Consider the following 16,068-nt stretch of genomic DNA (forward strand, 5'->3'; position numbering starts at 1 on the left):
GAGGGTCCACGGCTGTGCTCACCCAACCTACAGGGTGTATGTGTGACTGTGTGTCTGTGTGTGTCTCTTTGTGTGTGTGTGTCTGTGTGTGTGTGTCTGTGTGTGTGTCTCTGTGTGTTTGTCTGTGTGTGTGTGTGTGTGTCTGGGCATAGTGTGTGTAGAGGTGGGGTGAGAGAATCACTGCTGAAGGAGGCAGAGGCCTCAGCAATTCCCAGGGGCCTGAAACAAAGACAGAAAATAAAGGGAAAGGAGGGACAAGGAGGCAGGACTGAGAGGGGAGGGGACAGAGAGGTGTCCTGGGCACAGACCCCGCCCATGAGCCTGAGAAGTGCTCCTGCCCCAGAAAGAGGCTCAGCACAGGAGGAGGAAGGACAGCACAGCTGACAGCCGTGCTCAGAAAGTTTCTGGATCCCAGGCTTATCTCCATACAGGAGAACACACAGGCAGCAGAGACCATGGGGCCCATTTCAGCCCCTCCCTGCAGATGGTGCATCCCCTGGCAGGGGCTGCTGCTCACAGGTGAGGAGAGGACTTCCTGGGAGAGGACAGGAGGAGGAAGCACAGTGACTGGCTGGGGTCTCCTGGGGAGGACGGGGCTCTGAGAGGGGACAGAAGGCTTCTGTTGGAGCCTTAACAGAGGAGAGGACACAAGAGAGGGGCAGGGGTCACAACAGGGAAATCACATTGAACTGGAATTGGTGAGAGGCAGGAACATCTCAAGTGTTCCATATTCCTGGTTAATCATCACTGGCTGCTACAATTTGAAAAATGATAATAACCATACCAGATGACACTTCAAATAAAAGCATAACCAGGGTATGAAACATTGCCCTTAGCCAACAATGTCAGACATTGGCAAATAAACCCCAGCAAGCAGAGGGCCCTGGGAATGCTCATGAACTCATCCACAGGAGTCTGCAGCCTGTCCCAGGCACTGGGGTGCAGCCAACATCACACAAGTCCCTGCCCTCACAGAGCTCACACTCTCCTGGGGAGGAAGACAGACACACAAAGAGATCTAGAATGTAAGGTCAGGTGCTGACAAGAGCCCTGGAAGGAACACAGCAGGGAAAGGTCAGAAAGGGAAGACCCAGGGTCTCCAGAGGAGGTGTCAGGGAAAGGGTCTCCCAAAACACCTGATGTGAGCAGGATCTGAGGGCAGTGTGGAGGGAGCCGCGAAGAACCCTGAAGAAAAGGATTTCACACAGGGAAATGCTAAGGTCAGAGGTGTTGAAGAAATGGGGGCTGCTGACCTTGACTCAGTAGGGGACACACACACACACACACACACACACACAACCAAAACCACAAACTCCAAAGCAAAAGTCCCCATTTTTCCACTCCCAATACACAGGTTGTAATATTGGTTGATGTTCTCTACCCCATCCTAGCCTCACTTTTCACCTTCTGGAACCCACCCACCACTGCCCAGCTCACTATTGAAGCTGTGCCATCCAATGCTGCAGAGGGGAAGGAAGTTCTTCTACTTGTCCACAATCTGCCCCAGGACCCTCTTGGCTACAACTGGTACAAAGGGGAAACGGTGGACGCCAATCGTCGAATTATAGGATATGTAATAGCAACTCAAGTAAATATCTCAGGGCCTGCAGACAGCGGTCGAGAGACAATATACCCCAATGCAACCCTGCTGATGCAGAACGTCACCAGAAATGACACAGGATCCTACACCCTACAAGTCATAACGCTAAATCTTGTGAATGAAGAAGTAACTGGCCAATTCAGCGTACATCGTGAGTGATTCCCCATGACCTCTGGGTGTTGGGAGGTCAGTTCTACTTCACACACACAGGATTGTTAGGCCTGGGCTATGCCTGTGTCCCACTCTACATTACATCCTACTTTAGGGTTTGGACATGTAGTGCAGGACCCACACAGGGAAGATAGACTTCCACAGATCAGAATTCCTTTCTCCATCCAGACCCTGCAGACACTCGCGGCAGAGGAAGGACAGTCTGATGGCCGGGGCCCAGCAGGAGGAGATCAGTCTCAGCCAAGCACCCCTTGCCCTCCCCATGGACCTGACCCTGAGAAAGACTAAAGAACTGGGTCAGGGCCTGACCTGAGGGGCCCCCTGGGATCCTCACAGAGAAGCTCATCCCTGGACGCCCCTGCTCCAGACCCCTGTCCCAGGATCCTGACTCCAGGTGACCCCAGGGAACCTGTGCCAGCACTGGGTTGTGGCCTCCTGGGCAGGGCCAACTAGGAGCCAAGATTTACCAGCCGTCCAAGGGCTGTGGCTTCTGGAGCTGCTCACCAGCCAGGGCTCAGACCCAGAGCCTGGGTAAGGACAGAGTCTTGTCCTTCGCCTGAGACTCAGAGTGGAGAGGACAGATGGGCAAGCTTCTTAGGTCATCAGCCAACTGGCCTGGGAGGCTTAGGAGACTATTATTTATTTTAATAGAAGCTTATTATTGAGAAGAAATGGAGGCACAGGAAGACACAGTCACTGAACCAGGGTCACACAAACACGAGGGACAGATCAGGGTCGCATGAGGTCTCTCTCCAGCCACAGCCCCATCCTCTCTTCCACAAGAAAGCAGGGCTTATTGTGTTCCATGGACCCCATGGTCATCCATTGACTCAAATCCTTTCTTCCTGGGCATCCAAAGCTCAGAGAAGTGAGAGCAAATAAACAACTGATTAATTTGTACAGAACTAAATCACCTGCCCCAACTGTCAGAGCCAGTGCGAGAAATGTCCAGGCTCCCTCTAAGATCCTGACCCCACTCACCGAACCTGAAATCCTGTTTCCTGATGTGTTGCTGGCACTCCCATGGGAGGACAAAAGAGAAGACTTTGCTTTCTCTCCCCACTCACACCCTGCACCAGGACAGGCCCCACATGTGACACACCCTTGATCGTTCTCTCATGAAGGAGAGAGGGAATGAACGAGAGAATGAATGATTCAAAACCTCTTTAGAGACTAGATCCTGGATGGCCAGGCAGGTGCTGTCTGATGGGTTTACTGCCTGTTCCACACACATCTGTGTCCTTGTGATGGCATCATTGTGATAAATGGGGTCCTTCGGGTGGGGAGACGCATGAGCCACTGGCATTTCACTTAGACTCTAGCCAATTTGCAAAAACCTAATCAAACTCTACTTGTGTCTCCTGAGGTCAAGAGAAAATGAAGACAGCATTGCACATGCCTATTTTGGGTTCCTCTCAATCTTGCCTAACTCTGGGTAGGAATTAGGGGCAGGAAACTTTCTAAATTTACTAACATAACACACATCCCTTCTCCTAATTTGGCATTGTTCCTCCCTTTATGGAACTGACACACCTAAGACTTCCTCTCTGACCGGTTGCGTCCTCCTAACAGGACTCACGTGCCTCCCTCTACCTGGGAGCTGCTAATTTCAAGTGTACTTCAGGATCTTCCTTTGAGCATAATGTGATCCTGTTGGAATTCACAGGACACCTAAACCTTATTTTGTTATCAAAAGAAATACTCCTCCCACCAATTGATTTATATCTGTGGACAATTAAGAGCAATTTCTACTTATGGAAAAAATTTCATGTTTCCTCCATTTTGTTTTTGACTGTAGTCAGAACATAATATCTAAACTCCTGACAAATTTTAAAAAGCAAATTACAGTTACACATTGACCATCAAAAATCCAAAATCTGAAATACTCCAAAATTCCACAGTTTTTGGCCACTAATGTGATGCTCAAAAGAAATGCTCACGGGGGCATTTTGGATTTGGGATTTTCAGATTTGAGATACTAAACCAGTATGTATACTGCAAATGTTCAAAAATTTTAAAAAGTTAGAAATTCAAAATACTTTTTGTTTCTAAGCCATATGTATAAGAAATACTCAAATGTGTATGAACTATAGGCATGAAGCTGTACAGCACATCTCTAGAACCTCCTCATCCTGTGTAAATGAAACTGCAGACCCATGAACAACATTCCATTCCACCCACTCCCAGCCCATAGCAACCACCATTCTACTATGTGATTCTGTGAGTGTGACTACCCTAGGAACCTCATGTAAGTAGAATCCTACAGTATCTATCCTGTGAGTGACTTATTTCACTTTGCATAATGTCCAATGGGAGAAAATATTTGCAAAACTTCTTCCCAAATTTCTCTCATAACTGTCAAACACCCATGGTCCATGAAAGCCAGATTTCCAGCACTTCATGCTCCCTTCCCACCAGTCAGTTTGCATTTGCAAATGTCCACATGTATTTATGGGAGGATCCACAGCTCCTCACCTGCCCTCTGCAGGGAAAGAAGGGACATTAAAAACCAAGGAAAGGAAACATGGTTCTGCTCCAAAGCCACCTGCTCTTGCCCATCCCCTTCACTCCTTCTAGATCATTCCTTGGACTCTGCTCTATCTTTAGAGGTCACTGGCCCAAGTAAGTCACGATGAAACACCTGGGAAACACTGCCCTATCTTGTGGCTCCACTGCTTGATGATGGAACCGACCTCCAGGCTTGCACCTGGGCTCCCCTGTGTAATATCTGTTGAAATACCCAGTCCCAGGTCAGGCTGCCCAGTATTCTCAGAAATTAAGGACAATGGCAAGTCCCATCGTCTCCCATCTCTAGAATGTTCTTGGAAACAGAACTCTCAAAAACACACCTCAAAGGGCAAAGTAGGACTGTGAAGCTGGAAGGGACCCAGCACCTATGTTCCAGGTGAGGACCCCAAGGTGGGCTAGGCAGGCAGCCGGTCAGGGACGGACGAGAAGAGACACCAGGATCTGTAACTCCCCATCCTGGGTGTGTCCACAACCCAGCGCTGCTGCTCAATTCACACTTGAGAAAGTCTGTGCTTCTCCCACACAGAGAAGGTGGCCTCATGGTCTCTGAGCCCTGATCATCGTGCATCTGTCTTGTGACACACACACCTGCCATGGGCTTTTAAGGACTCGAGTAGGCTGAGAGGTGGGAGATGCCAACTCTGATTGAAAGATGCCTGCGGAGGAATCAAAGGTGCCACACAGGACAGTCTTCTCTCTGTTCTCTGCACAGCGGAGACTCCCAAGCCCTCCATCTCCAGCAACAACTCCAATCCCGTGGAAGACAGAGATGCTGTGGCCTTAACCTGTGAACCTGAGACTCAGAACACAACCTACTTGTGGTGGGTAAATGATCAGAGCCTCCCGGTCAGTCCCAGGCTGCAGCTCTCCAATGGCAACAGGACTCTCACTCTACTCAATGTCACAAGGAATGACACAGGACCCTATGAGTGTGAAATACAGAACCCAGCAAGTGTGAACTTCAGTGACCCAGTCACCCTGAATGTCCTCTGTGAGTATCTTCTGTTCCTCTGTGGCCCAGGCCGCCAGCCCAAATCCACACAGCCAGAGGCCGGGCCTCTCAGTCCCTCTCAGCTCCAAAGATGCAGATCCCCACCCCTAGACACCCAGCTGGTCATGACTTTCTACACCAGGCAAACATGGGTAGGCCCAGCCTCGACCAAGAATAAGAGGGGAGGGGGTGTCCCTGTCATGGGAGACTTGGGGTCCACATCTTCTGATGGGAGAAACGGGTAAATGTCTTGGACTCTGTCTCAGTAGACACAGAAGGGGTTTGGTTGGGAGTTTAGGGTTGTGGCTTGGCTCAGAGGGACACTGTGGCCTTTCTACAGACCAGGAGCTTCCCCTTCCCTCTGATGACATCACCTGTGGCTTTATTCTCTTTGCTCCAGATGGCCCAGATGCCCCCAACATTTCCCCTTCAGACACCTATTACCTTCCAGGGGTAAATCTCAACCTCTTCTGCCATGCGGCCTCTAATCCACTGGCACAATATTCTTGGTCTGTCAATGGCACATTCCAGCAACACACACAAAAGCTCTTTATCCCCAACATCACTGCAAAGAACAGCGGATCCTATGCCTGCCACGCCACTAACTCAGCCACTGGTCGCAACAGGACCACAGTCAGGATGATCACAGTCTCTGGTAAGTGGATCCTTGGAGCACTGGCAGTATGTTTTCTGGTAGAGTCTATCTGGCTTTCAGAGATGAGCCAGAAAAAAAAGTTTTATTCCCAGCCTGTGTCCAATGGCACAAGCAAATCCCCAATTTTTCTCCTAAACCCTCCCAATTCATCTCTACAGACTCTCTTCTGCCTGTTTTTCTGATTTCTCTTGGCTGACCTTGGGGCTGACCTGAGAAATGTGGAAAGGGGCCTTCATCAGCCCCAGAGCCCTATGTTGTGGAAAGGGCTTCACAAAGTGGGAAGAAGGAGGGTCCTCAAGGTCAAGTTGCTTTTCTTTGTCACCAACACATGGCACCCCCTATGTTTCTGTTACCCCTTTGCTTTCTTTTACCTATGCCATTAGCTGAAAGAAACATCCAAGGCTTTGAAACAAGCCACAACATTCTCCAAATGAGAGGAGGAAGCCCCTTGGATGAGGGAGGAACAGCTCAGACTCTGCTCCCATCTCTGCTCCCAGCTCCCCTGGTGACCGGGGTGTATGGAGAAGGTGCCCAGGTGGCCTGTCCCAAATCTGGCTAAATGAAGTTGCCTGTTGAAGCCAAACCTCCCCCAAGTCAGGCTGCAGAAAAATGGGAAGACAGGGAGCCTCCAGGAAGACTCCTCAGCTGTGTCCTGGCTCTGAAGTCACGGGCTGCATGAGGCTGTGGGCACAGCATGGAGGACAGTGAGTGATGCACACTTGGAGACATAGGGAGATTCAGCCACAGGGGTTCTGCATGGGAGGGAAGGGGCAGTGCCAGTGTGTATTTATAGAGGTAAGACTACCAGCCACTATATATATATTTTACATGAGACCATTAACTATGTCTTTTCTTTTTTTTTTTTTTTTCTTTTTGAGATGGAGTTTCACTCTTGTTGCCCAGGTTGGAGTGCAACGGTGCGATCTCGGCTCATCACAACCTCCGCCTCCTGGGTTCAAGCAATTCTCCTGCCTCAGCCTCCCAAGTAGCTGGGATTACAGGCATGCGCCAACACGCCCAGCTAATTTTGTATTTTTAGTAGAGACGGGGTTTCTCCATGTTGGTCAGTTTGGTCTTGAACACCCGACCTCAGGTGATCCGCCTGCCTCGGCCTCCCAAAGTGCTGGGATTACAGGCGTGAGCCACCATGCCCAGCCACCATTAACTATTACGATGCGTGCAATTTAGTGTTGTGTAACCATCACCACCATCCATTTCCAGAACTTTTTCATCTTACCATATTAAATAAATTTCTCTACCCAATAAACAGTAACTCTTACTCCTTCTCCCCCAACCCCTGGTAACCTCCATTCTACTTTCTGTCTCTATGTAATTGACTATTCTAACAACCTTATATAAATGGAATTATATAACAGTTCACCTTTTGTGTCTGGCTTGTTCCACTTAACATAATGTTTTTAAGGTTCATCCATTTTGCACCATGTATCAGAATTTTCTTCCTTGTTAAGATTGAAGAACATTCCATTGTATGGATACACCTCATTTTTCTATCCACTTACCTTTCAATGGACTTTTCAGTTGTTTTCACCTTTTGGTTATTGTGTGACTAATGCTGCTGTGAACATTAGTGTACAAATATCTGTTCAAATTCCTTCCAGTTCTCTTGCACATATGTCCAGAAGTGAAATTGTTGGATCAAATGGTAATTCTTTGCTTAATTGTTTGAGAAACAGCCATACCATTTTCCACAGAGGCTATAACATTTCACACTTCCATCAGCAGTGCACTAGAGCTCCAATTTTTCCACCTCTTTAAAAACACTTGTTTGTGTGTGTGTGGTTTTTTCTAATCAAAGCCATCCTAATGTGTTTGAGGTATTCCATCATTGCGGTTTTGTTTTGCGTATCTCTAAGTACTAGTGATGTTGAGCATCTTTGCATGTGCTAATTGGCCATTTGTATGTCGCCCAGGCTGGAGTGCAGTGGCGCGATCTTGGCTCACTGCAAGCTTCACCTCCTGGGTTCACGCCATTCTCCTGCCTCAGTCTCCCAAGTAGCTGGGACTACAGGCGCCCACCACTACGCCTGGCTAATTTTTTGTATTTTCAGTAGAGATGGGGTTTCACCATGTTAGCCAGGATGGTCTCGATCTCCTGACCTCAAGATCCACCTGCCTCGGCCTCCCAAAGTGCTGGCATTACAGGCGTGAGCCACTGCCACCGCGCCCAGCCAGTCTTTTGTCCTTTTTTAATTGGGTTGTTGGATTTTTGCTGTTGTGAATTTGTAGTAGTTCTTCATATATTCTGAAAATTAATCCCTTATCAGACATGATTTGCAAATATTTTTCCCACTTCAAGGGTTGCGCTTTCACTTCCTCGACAAATGTTCTTTGATGTATAAAAGTTATTGATTTTCATGAAGTTCAACTTATCCATTTTTTCTTTTGTTGCCTATGCTTTTGTTGTTATAACCAAGAAAACCACTGTGAAATCCAATGTCATGGAGTTTTTTCCCCTGAGTTTCCTTCTGAGAGTTTTATAGTTTTTACTCTTACATTTGGTCTTTGACCTACTGTGGGTTAGTTTTTTGTATATGGTGTCAGGTAAAGGTTCAGCTCATCCTTCTGCATGGATTTCCAGCTTTCCTGAAATCATTTGTTGAAAAGATTACACTTTCTTCATTGAGTGGTATTGGCACCCTTATCAAAAATCATTTGGCCATATATGCAAGCATTCCTTTCTGGGCTTCCTATTCCATTCCACTGGTTTCTATGTCTTCCTTTATGCAAGTACCACATTGTATTGATTACTGTGGCTTTGTAGTAAATGCTGAAATCAGGATTCAGCATTTTTTCTCAAGGTTCTTTTTTTCACGATTGTTTTGCTATTTTGAGTCCTGAAATTCCATATGAACTTCAGGATAGATTTTTCTCTTTCTGCAAAAAAAAAAGTCATTGGAATTCTGAAAGAAATTGTGTTGAATCCATAGCTCCCTTTGGGTAGTATTGTCCTCCTAACAATACTGAGTCTTCCAATCCATAAAAACAAAATGTCTTCCCATTTATTGAGGTTGTCTTTAATTTCCTTGAGCAGTGTTTTCTAGTTTTCCGAATACAATCCTTTCACCTCCTTGGTTAAACTTATCCCTAAGTATTTTATTCTTTTTGATGTTAATGTGAATTAAATTTTTTTCTTAATTTCCTTTTTAGGTTGTTCATTATTAGTATACAGAAATGCAACTGATGTTTGCACATTGATTTTGTATCCTGCAACATTACTGAATTTATTCATAAATTCTAACAGGTTTTTTTCATCTTTAGAGTTTTCTACATAGAAGTTCAAGTTAGCTGTGAACAGACAGATAATTTTACTTCTTCTTTCCAATCTGAAATTCTTTTTTTTTTTTTTTCTTGCCTAACTTCTCTGGCTAGGACTTGTAATACTATGTTAAACAGACGTGGCAAAAGCAGGCATTCTTGTCTTGTTCCTGATCATAGGGAGAACGCTTTCAGTCTTTCTCTATTGAGTATGATGTTAGCCTTGGGCTTTTCATATACTGCCTTTATTATACTGAGATGGTTTCCTTCCATTCATACTCAGTATGTTTTCATTAAGAAAGAATATTGAATTTTGTCAAATGAAATTTTTATTCAAACTTCCTACTAATTATAGGTCTATCTAGACTTTTTGTGTGTGTTTCTAGGAATTTGTCCATTTCACCTAGGTTATCCACTTTATTGGCATGCAGTTATTCATAGTATTTTTGTAAACAATATTTCTCTAGAACTGATACATAATATCTCCATTTTCTTTTCTTCTTTCTTTTTCTTTTTTTTTTTTTTTTTTTTTTTTTCTTTTTTTTGAGAGCAAGAGAGAGAGAAAGACAGAGTCTCACTCTTTAGGCTAGCCTGGGCTGGAGTGCAGAGGTGTGATCACAACTCACTATAGTCTCAACCTCCTGAGCTCAAGTGATCCTCCCAACTCCGCTTCCCAGGTAGCTGAAACTACAGGCGCATGCCACCATGCCCGGCTGATTTTTTTTTTTTTTCTTTTTTTTTAATTTTGTAGAGACAGGATCTCCCTATGTTGCCCCGGCTGGTTTCAAACTCCAGGCCTCAAGCAATCCTTCTGATTTGGCTTCCCAAAGTGCTGGGATTGAAGGTGTAAGCCACCATGCTGGGAGTCCATTTTCATTTCTGAGTATAGCAATTTCAGTCTTCTCTCTTTTTTTTCTTAGTCAATCTAGTTAATGGTTATCAGTTTTGTTGATCTTATTTTGAAGAACCAACTGTTGGTTTCATTGATTTCCTCTACTGTTTTTCCATTCTCCATTTCATTTATATCAACTCTAATCCTTATTACTTCCTTCATTCACTGTGTTTGGGTTTAGTTTGTTTTTCTCCTATATCATAAAGTTGTAAATTAGTTTGTTGATTTATTTCCTCTTTTGTAAGTGTTTACAGTTACAAATTTCTTGCACAAGATTCTTAACTTCTCTGAGCCTCTGATTTCTCAACTGAAAACTGCAGTAACAGTGTTTGCTTCATAGCATTGTTTTAAGGGTTTAATGTAATCATCAATGAAACCTTCAGCAAAATGCCTCACACAGAGAAAATGTTTCATAAATTTTAGCTGGTATATTACTACTATTATCATTAGCTTCAAGTTGGGTAGTCCTAGAATCAAATCTCAAGTCTACTTCTCACCAGTCATATGACATCAGGAAAGTTTTTTCGCCACTCTAGGCCTTTGTCGTCTCATCTGTAAAATGGAAATAATGTCTACCTGACAGGATTATTGTATAAAACAAATGAGATACAGGTAAAGTATTTAGCACAGGGCCTGGCCCATAGGAGGCGCCCCTCAACAGTAGCTAACATAGCATTAATAATCAACCTGAGTTGACTGGTGAGGGCCAAAAGTAAACGGTTCCAATAGAAATAAAGAAACAGATGCAAAAGGTTGTGTATGTGTGTGTGTGTGTGTGTGTGTGTGTGTGTGTGTGTAAGAGGTATCTTATGTAAATACACACACATATTTAAAAAAGAGGCAACACAGAAAACACGAGGACATGGTTACTGGCTACATGTGAAAGAGACAGAAAAAAAGCTAAGTGCAAAGAATCAAACCAAGTATGTTAGTTTTTACCCAATGAGATGCAACCAAGATGGGATTAGACATGCAAGATAATTTATTAGGAAAAACACCTGTGAGGGAAAGTGGAGCAGGTGTGAGAGGAACCCAGGAGAGCCCTCAGACCACGATGCAGATTTGATTCCTGTGAAGGAGAAAGAAAAGGAAGTTTTAGATAGCAATACAGTTCTAAGTGAGTTTAGGCAAGGCTGATGGGGCGTCCTCCAACTAGTCACCCGTCAGAGTTAAACAGAGTCTCACAATACTGGGCTTGTTTCTATACCCCTTCTGGGAGCTCCTGGAAAGAGAGGTCTCTGTGCAAAGGAGGTGGTCAATTTGGAATGCCCTGACCTGGGCCTTCTGTCAATCATCTCCCTGCCATAGAGACCTGCCAAAACTAAGACACTGAGAAAAAGATGCAACCGTGAAAAGGTGGAAAGTTCTAATGACACATAAAATAGCAATCAGCTTTTTCACATCACAAAGCCTTCAAAAATATCTAAGTAAAGAAAGGCCAGGATGAAATTGACAGAGGCCTGATCACCAGCCTAGAAACATGGTGAGAGGGAAAAAACCCTGCAAGAATATAGATGGCTAATCACCTCCCAGCAACCTTCCCACAAAAAATAATGTATTCCTTGAAAAACCAAGTAGAGACTACTTCATGCTAGGAACTGGTTCCTGGGGTACCCCACTGTAAAATGGCATCACCTTCATTCCTTCTTTTCTTTTCTTTCCATGACAGATGCTTCAGTACAAGGAAGTTCTCCTGGCCTCTCAGCTAGGGCCACTGTCAGCATCATGATTGGAATACTTGCCAGGGTGGCTCTGACATAGTAGCCCTGGTGTAGTTTCTGCATTTCAGGGAGACTGGCAGGTATGATGGCCTTTCCTCTTGTCCTGTTTCCTGCAGGGTTGACTGCCATGTTTGGGAGAGAGACCTGTATCTTGGGACTGGATCTCCTCCTCCTCCCAATAAACTCCTGCTTCTCAGCACTAATTCCTGCAGGTCTCTTCTTCCCTGGTCTGCATGCTTCCTGTACCCCACTGTCTCTTAGACATAATTATCCCCAACCTCTGTTCATTTGTTTCCCAGATTCAATACACTATGAAAGTCTTCTGATCCTTTCTTAACATCTCTCACTTGCGTCATTCTCTCCATTCCCACAGACCTCAACGAACTGTTCAAAGTCCTGCTTGACTCCTTGTCTCCAGTCTTCAAAATCTTCCTTGCATATGACTGCCTCATTACCTTCCTAAAATCTAGTTCACTCACCTGCTGAAGAATCTAAAGGGGCCTATTCTGGCCTATTTTATAAGTTCACATTTCTTCTTTTTACTAATCCTTCTCACTTCCTTTATCTCTACTTCCTAGTATAATTCCTCCATCCTAATTAGAACTGTCTTCCTACACATCCCTGCCCCTCTACCCCAAATACACATAGAACTCTTAGTTCCAATGCTATGCTTAGAAACAGGGTAATTTCCCATCCACTATCTGAACTGTGGAATTACCCACATACCCTTCAAAACAAGTAACCTCTGACCTCATGGAGAACAATGACTCTCGCATTAATGTGGGAACCTGAGATTCAGGACACAACCTATGTGTGGTTGAGAACCTTTTCCTGATGACCAATTCGTGTGTTCATGAAAGATACAGAAATGAAGAAGGCAAGGTCCCTACCTCAGAGAACATACAGCCTAAGACAGGAGATAAGATATGAAAAATAATCGTGATACCAAAATAGAAAAAAGTAAATGCCACAAGAAATCAGAGAAATCTGATGGGAAATATAGCCACACAATGGAATCACTGAGAAACATTTTTTTAAATGATGCTCAAGCCCCACCCATAAATTCTGACCTACTATCTGGAGTGGGACCCAGGCATTGGTAATTTTTAAGCCTTCCCAGATGCTACTAACACATAACCAGGATGGAGAACTCCTGTTCTAATAGGTAGAACATGAGGCTAAAACAATGGTTCTTTAGCTGGGAGCATTAGAATTTCCTAGAAAACTTTTTCAACATATACAAGCCTATACTTTGCTGGCCCTATTCATTAATGGGCTCCACCAAAAACTCAGTAATCCAGTTGAAAAACAGAAGCTAAGTGGAAAAGCTGCCTTATTTGATATGTTAAATTACATGGAAAGCATTGTCAACTGATAAGTGCTGCTAAACCTTCTCTAAGTTATATTTGCAGGTATGTTACTGATATGAGTGTTCCAAAAATTACATGAGATTCCTAGAAATCGAATATGTTACCACTCATAATGTCATATGCCACAGAAGTAACTAAATTTCTATGTGAGCCATGTCTTTATCATAATGAACTCCCCTCAGAGTTTTAACCATAGTCGTTTTCAATCTTTGTCATTCACAGACAGTTGTTTTTATTCTTCCTCAAAGCATTTGCAATCAGCTACCATTCAAAATTGCTTCTTTTTCAAGATTTATGGAAAAGAATCTGACAAGTACTGCCGAACACAAGTTTCTGATAACTTTAAGATCATACCACTGAACTGTCTAAGAACTTGCAAACAGGCTGATACCTTCATGAAATTGCCAACAAAAACACAGAAGGAAAAAAACATCAATTTCATTGAACTAAATAATAATGAGGATAATGTTTTTAAGTTTTTGTTTGTTTGTTTGTTTGTTTTTTGAGATGGAGTCTGGCTCTGTTGCCCAGGCTGGAGTGTAGTAGCGCCATCTCGGCTCACTGCAAGCTCCGCCTCCTGGGTTCACACCATTCTCCTGCCTCAGTCTCCCGAGTAGCTGGGACTACAGGCGCCCACTACCGCGCCCGGCTAGTTTTTTGTGTTTTTGGTAAAGACAGGGTTTCACCATGGTCTCAATCTCCTGACCTCGTGATCCGCCTGCCTCAGACTCCCAAAGTGCTGGGATACTGTGTCCGGCCCATTTTTAAGATTTTTTATTTGAAAATTTGCCAATTCTTTAAGTGTTTTCTTTTTCAGATTTATGAATTTCTTCATCTTTTAAGCTATCTATAACTTACTGCCATTTGGTAAAGTAGACTTTTGTGAACAAAAATTATAACATTTACTTTTGCTCCCTACCTGACTGCCACAGAACTAGGCAACTATTCATGAGTATTCATATGTTTATTGTAATTCAGTTATTTGCACAAGTTCAGTGAGAATCTGCTATCTTTATAATGGGACATATTTTAAAACATCCGTTATATTACCAAGGCTTTGATTGGGATGTTATATTTGAGAATATACATAGAATGATAGATTAACTGAGTGTCTAATCTAGCGTGTCAACCCCAAATTTTTAAGTATGAGATCCTTTAGTCCACCCAATGGCTGATGTTAGCAGCATCTTTAACACAACTTTGTTCAAATGTACTATGGTCCCTTTTAGAGTCAGACTCCTAGACTTACTTGTTCTCACTGCCTGTTTTACTTTAACCCAGGCATGCAATGCTAGATAATAAAATTGCTCCCTATTGGCTGATCAGAGAGGACTCTGTATAGTTTATGACGCTTCTTGTTGCACATGGACAAATATATCAGGTGTTATAGAGTCTCAGTTACAAAAATTAACAAACATGCTACTTGGTTAAAATGGCTACACTCATCTGGTTCATTCTTTGATCTATTCTATTTTAGTTGGTTTGCATCTTGCCAAAGATGCATACTCCAAACTCTTAACATTATCTTCCTCATAGTCATACTAGCGGTCTCCCTGGTGTGCTGTAATCTCTAAAAGTATTAAATGTTTGTGTGCTGCCATCCATCAAATATCAAATGGTCTCTATTTGGCTGGAATTACATAAACTCAAAGAAATGTGTGATCAGGAGGATATCATAACCTATAAATGATGGAAGTCAAAAATGATGATAACTGAGGGTAATGCTAATGCTTTAAGTTTTGGTCACACTCTCACTTAAGTGAGAGTCTAAAGACTCCAAATTAGAGCCACTCATGCTAAATGCTACATACTCCAACTAGAATTTTAAGGAAGCAGATCTCAAAACAGACTAGTGTTTTCTGAAAACAGAAGATTCCAGTCTCCCTGAGTCAACATCATAAGGAAGTCCCCTCTGCTTTAACATTTACCCCAAAAAAAAGTAACCTGAAGTACCCTGATGTTAACCGATCCATTTATTTCTATGGCTCTGTTTACTGGTTCCAATTTGACAAAACCCATTGTTCTGTTATTGTATTGCCCAGGGGGAGCTATCATTGTGTTCATAGAGTGAGAGCTGCCCCAAATCCTGAATCACAAATAAAAGCCTATTAGATCTGTACCTACATTAGTTGAAATGTTGTCTTTTGATGCATGTTCACAGCCAGCAATGGTTAGTGGAGTCTCTCCAGCTGCAGCATTTTCACCCTGACCCTCCCGCCTCCCTCTTTCACTTACAAGGACAATTCTGATTACACTGGACCTCCCCAGATAATCCAAAATAACTTCCCATCTCAACAGTGAAGTCTTTTTGCCAAATAAAGTAACATGCACAGGTTCCGTGGATAAGGACGTGGACACTTTGGGGAGGCCTAACACTGGTAACTTTCATAAACATCACTCACAATAAAAATTTCCTTTGCCTTCTTTCTATATCTCACTGTTCTGTGTGAATCACAGGCAAGAGCACCAACTTTGAGGTGAAACACACCAGCTCTGCTACGAACTGGCTGGATGATCCTGGACCACTCACTTCACCTCCCACAGCCTTTTCTCATCAGCAGCACAAAGATGACTCTTACTGTATCAGAAGATGACAGTCCAAGAGTAAATTAAGATGTGTAAGGTATTAGTCACAGAGCCTGTACCCAATGAGCACTCAGTAAACATTCCTTTCAGTCTGTTCTTTTCACCATCTCATTTCTCTCATCCTCACCCATCTTCTTCTTCATCTCCTCTCTCTTCACCGACTTACACACTCTTAACTTGCCATTGAGAAAGAAGTCATGCGCCCCATTCTCTTGGGACTCTGCTGGGCTGTTATTATTGTGATAGAGTCTGCCATCCACTCAAGACAGCCCACATT

General features: G+C 43.8%; 1 protein-coding gene and 1 long non-coding RNA gene across 2 annotated transcripts in view; one reads left to right on the forward strand and one right to left on the reverse strand.

Annotated features, from left to right (window-relative positions):
• Positions 1-356: 356 nt before the first annotated feature.
• LOC101024912 (carcinoembryonic antigen-related cell adhesion molecule 8) lies at positions 357-15,321 on the forward strand. The gene is made up of 6 exons (XM_003915632.5): positions 357-519; positions 1,392-1,751; positions 5,013-5,291; positions 5,692-5,946; positions 11,784-11,915; positions 13,428-15,321. Exons 1-5 carry the CDS (start codon positions 456-458, stop codon positions 11,873-11,875), a joined length of 1,050 nt encoding a protein of 349 aa, XP_003915681.1. The 5' UTR covers positions 357-455; the 3' UTR covers positions 11,876-11,915; positions 13,428-15,321.
• Positions 11,079-16,068, reverse strand: part of LOC108583361 — a 30,259-nt gene continuing 25,269 nt past the window's right edge. The window contains exon 2 of the long non-coding RNA XR_004180457.1: positions 11,079-11,183. This is a non-coding gene — a long non-coding RNA (uncharacterized LOC108583361). The remainder of the gene's footprint in view (positions 11,184-16,068) is intronic.

The sequence above is a fragment of the Papio anubis genome, chromosome 20, assembly GCF_008728515.1.
Source record: "Papio anubis isolate 15944 chromosome 20, Panubis1.0, whole genome shotgun sequence".
In the NCBI taxonomy this organism is placed as follows: domain Eukaryota; kingdom Metazoa; phylum Chordata; class Mammalia; order Primates; family Cercopithecidae; genus Papio; species Papio anubis.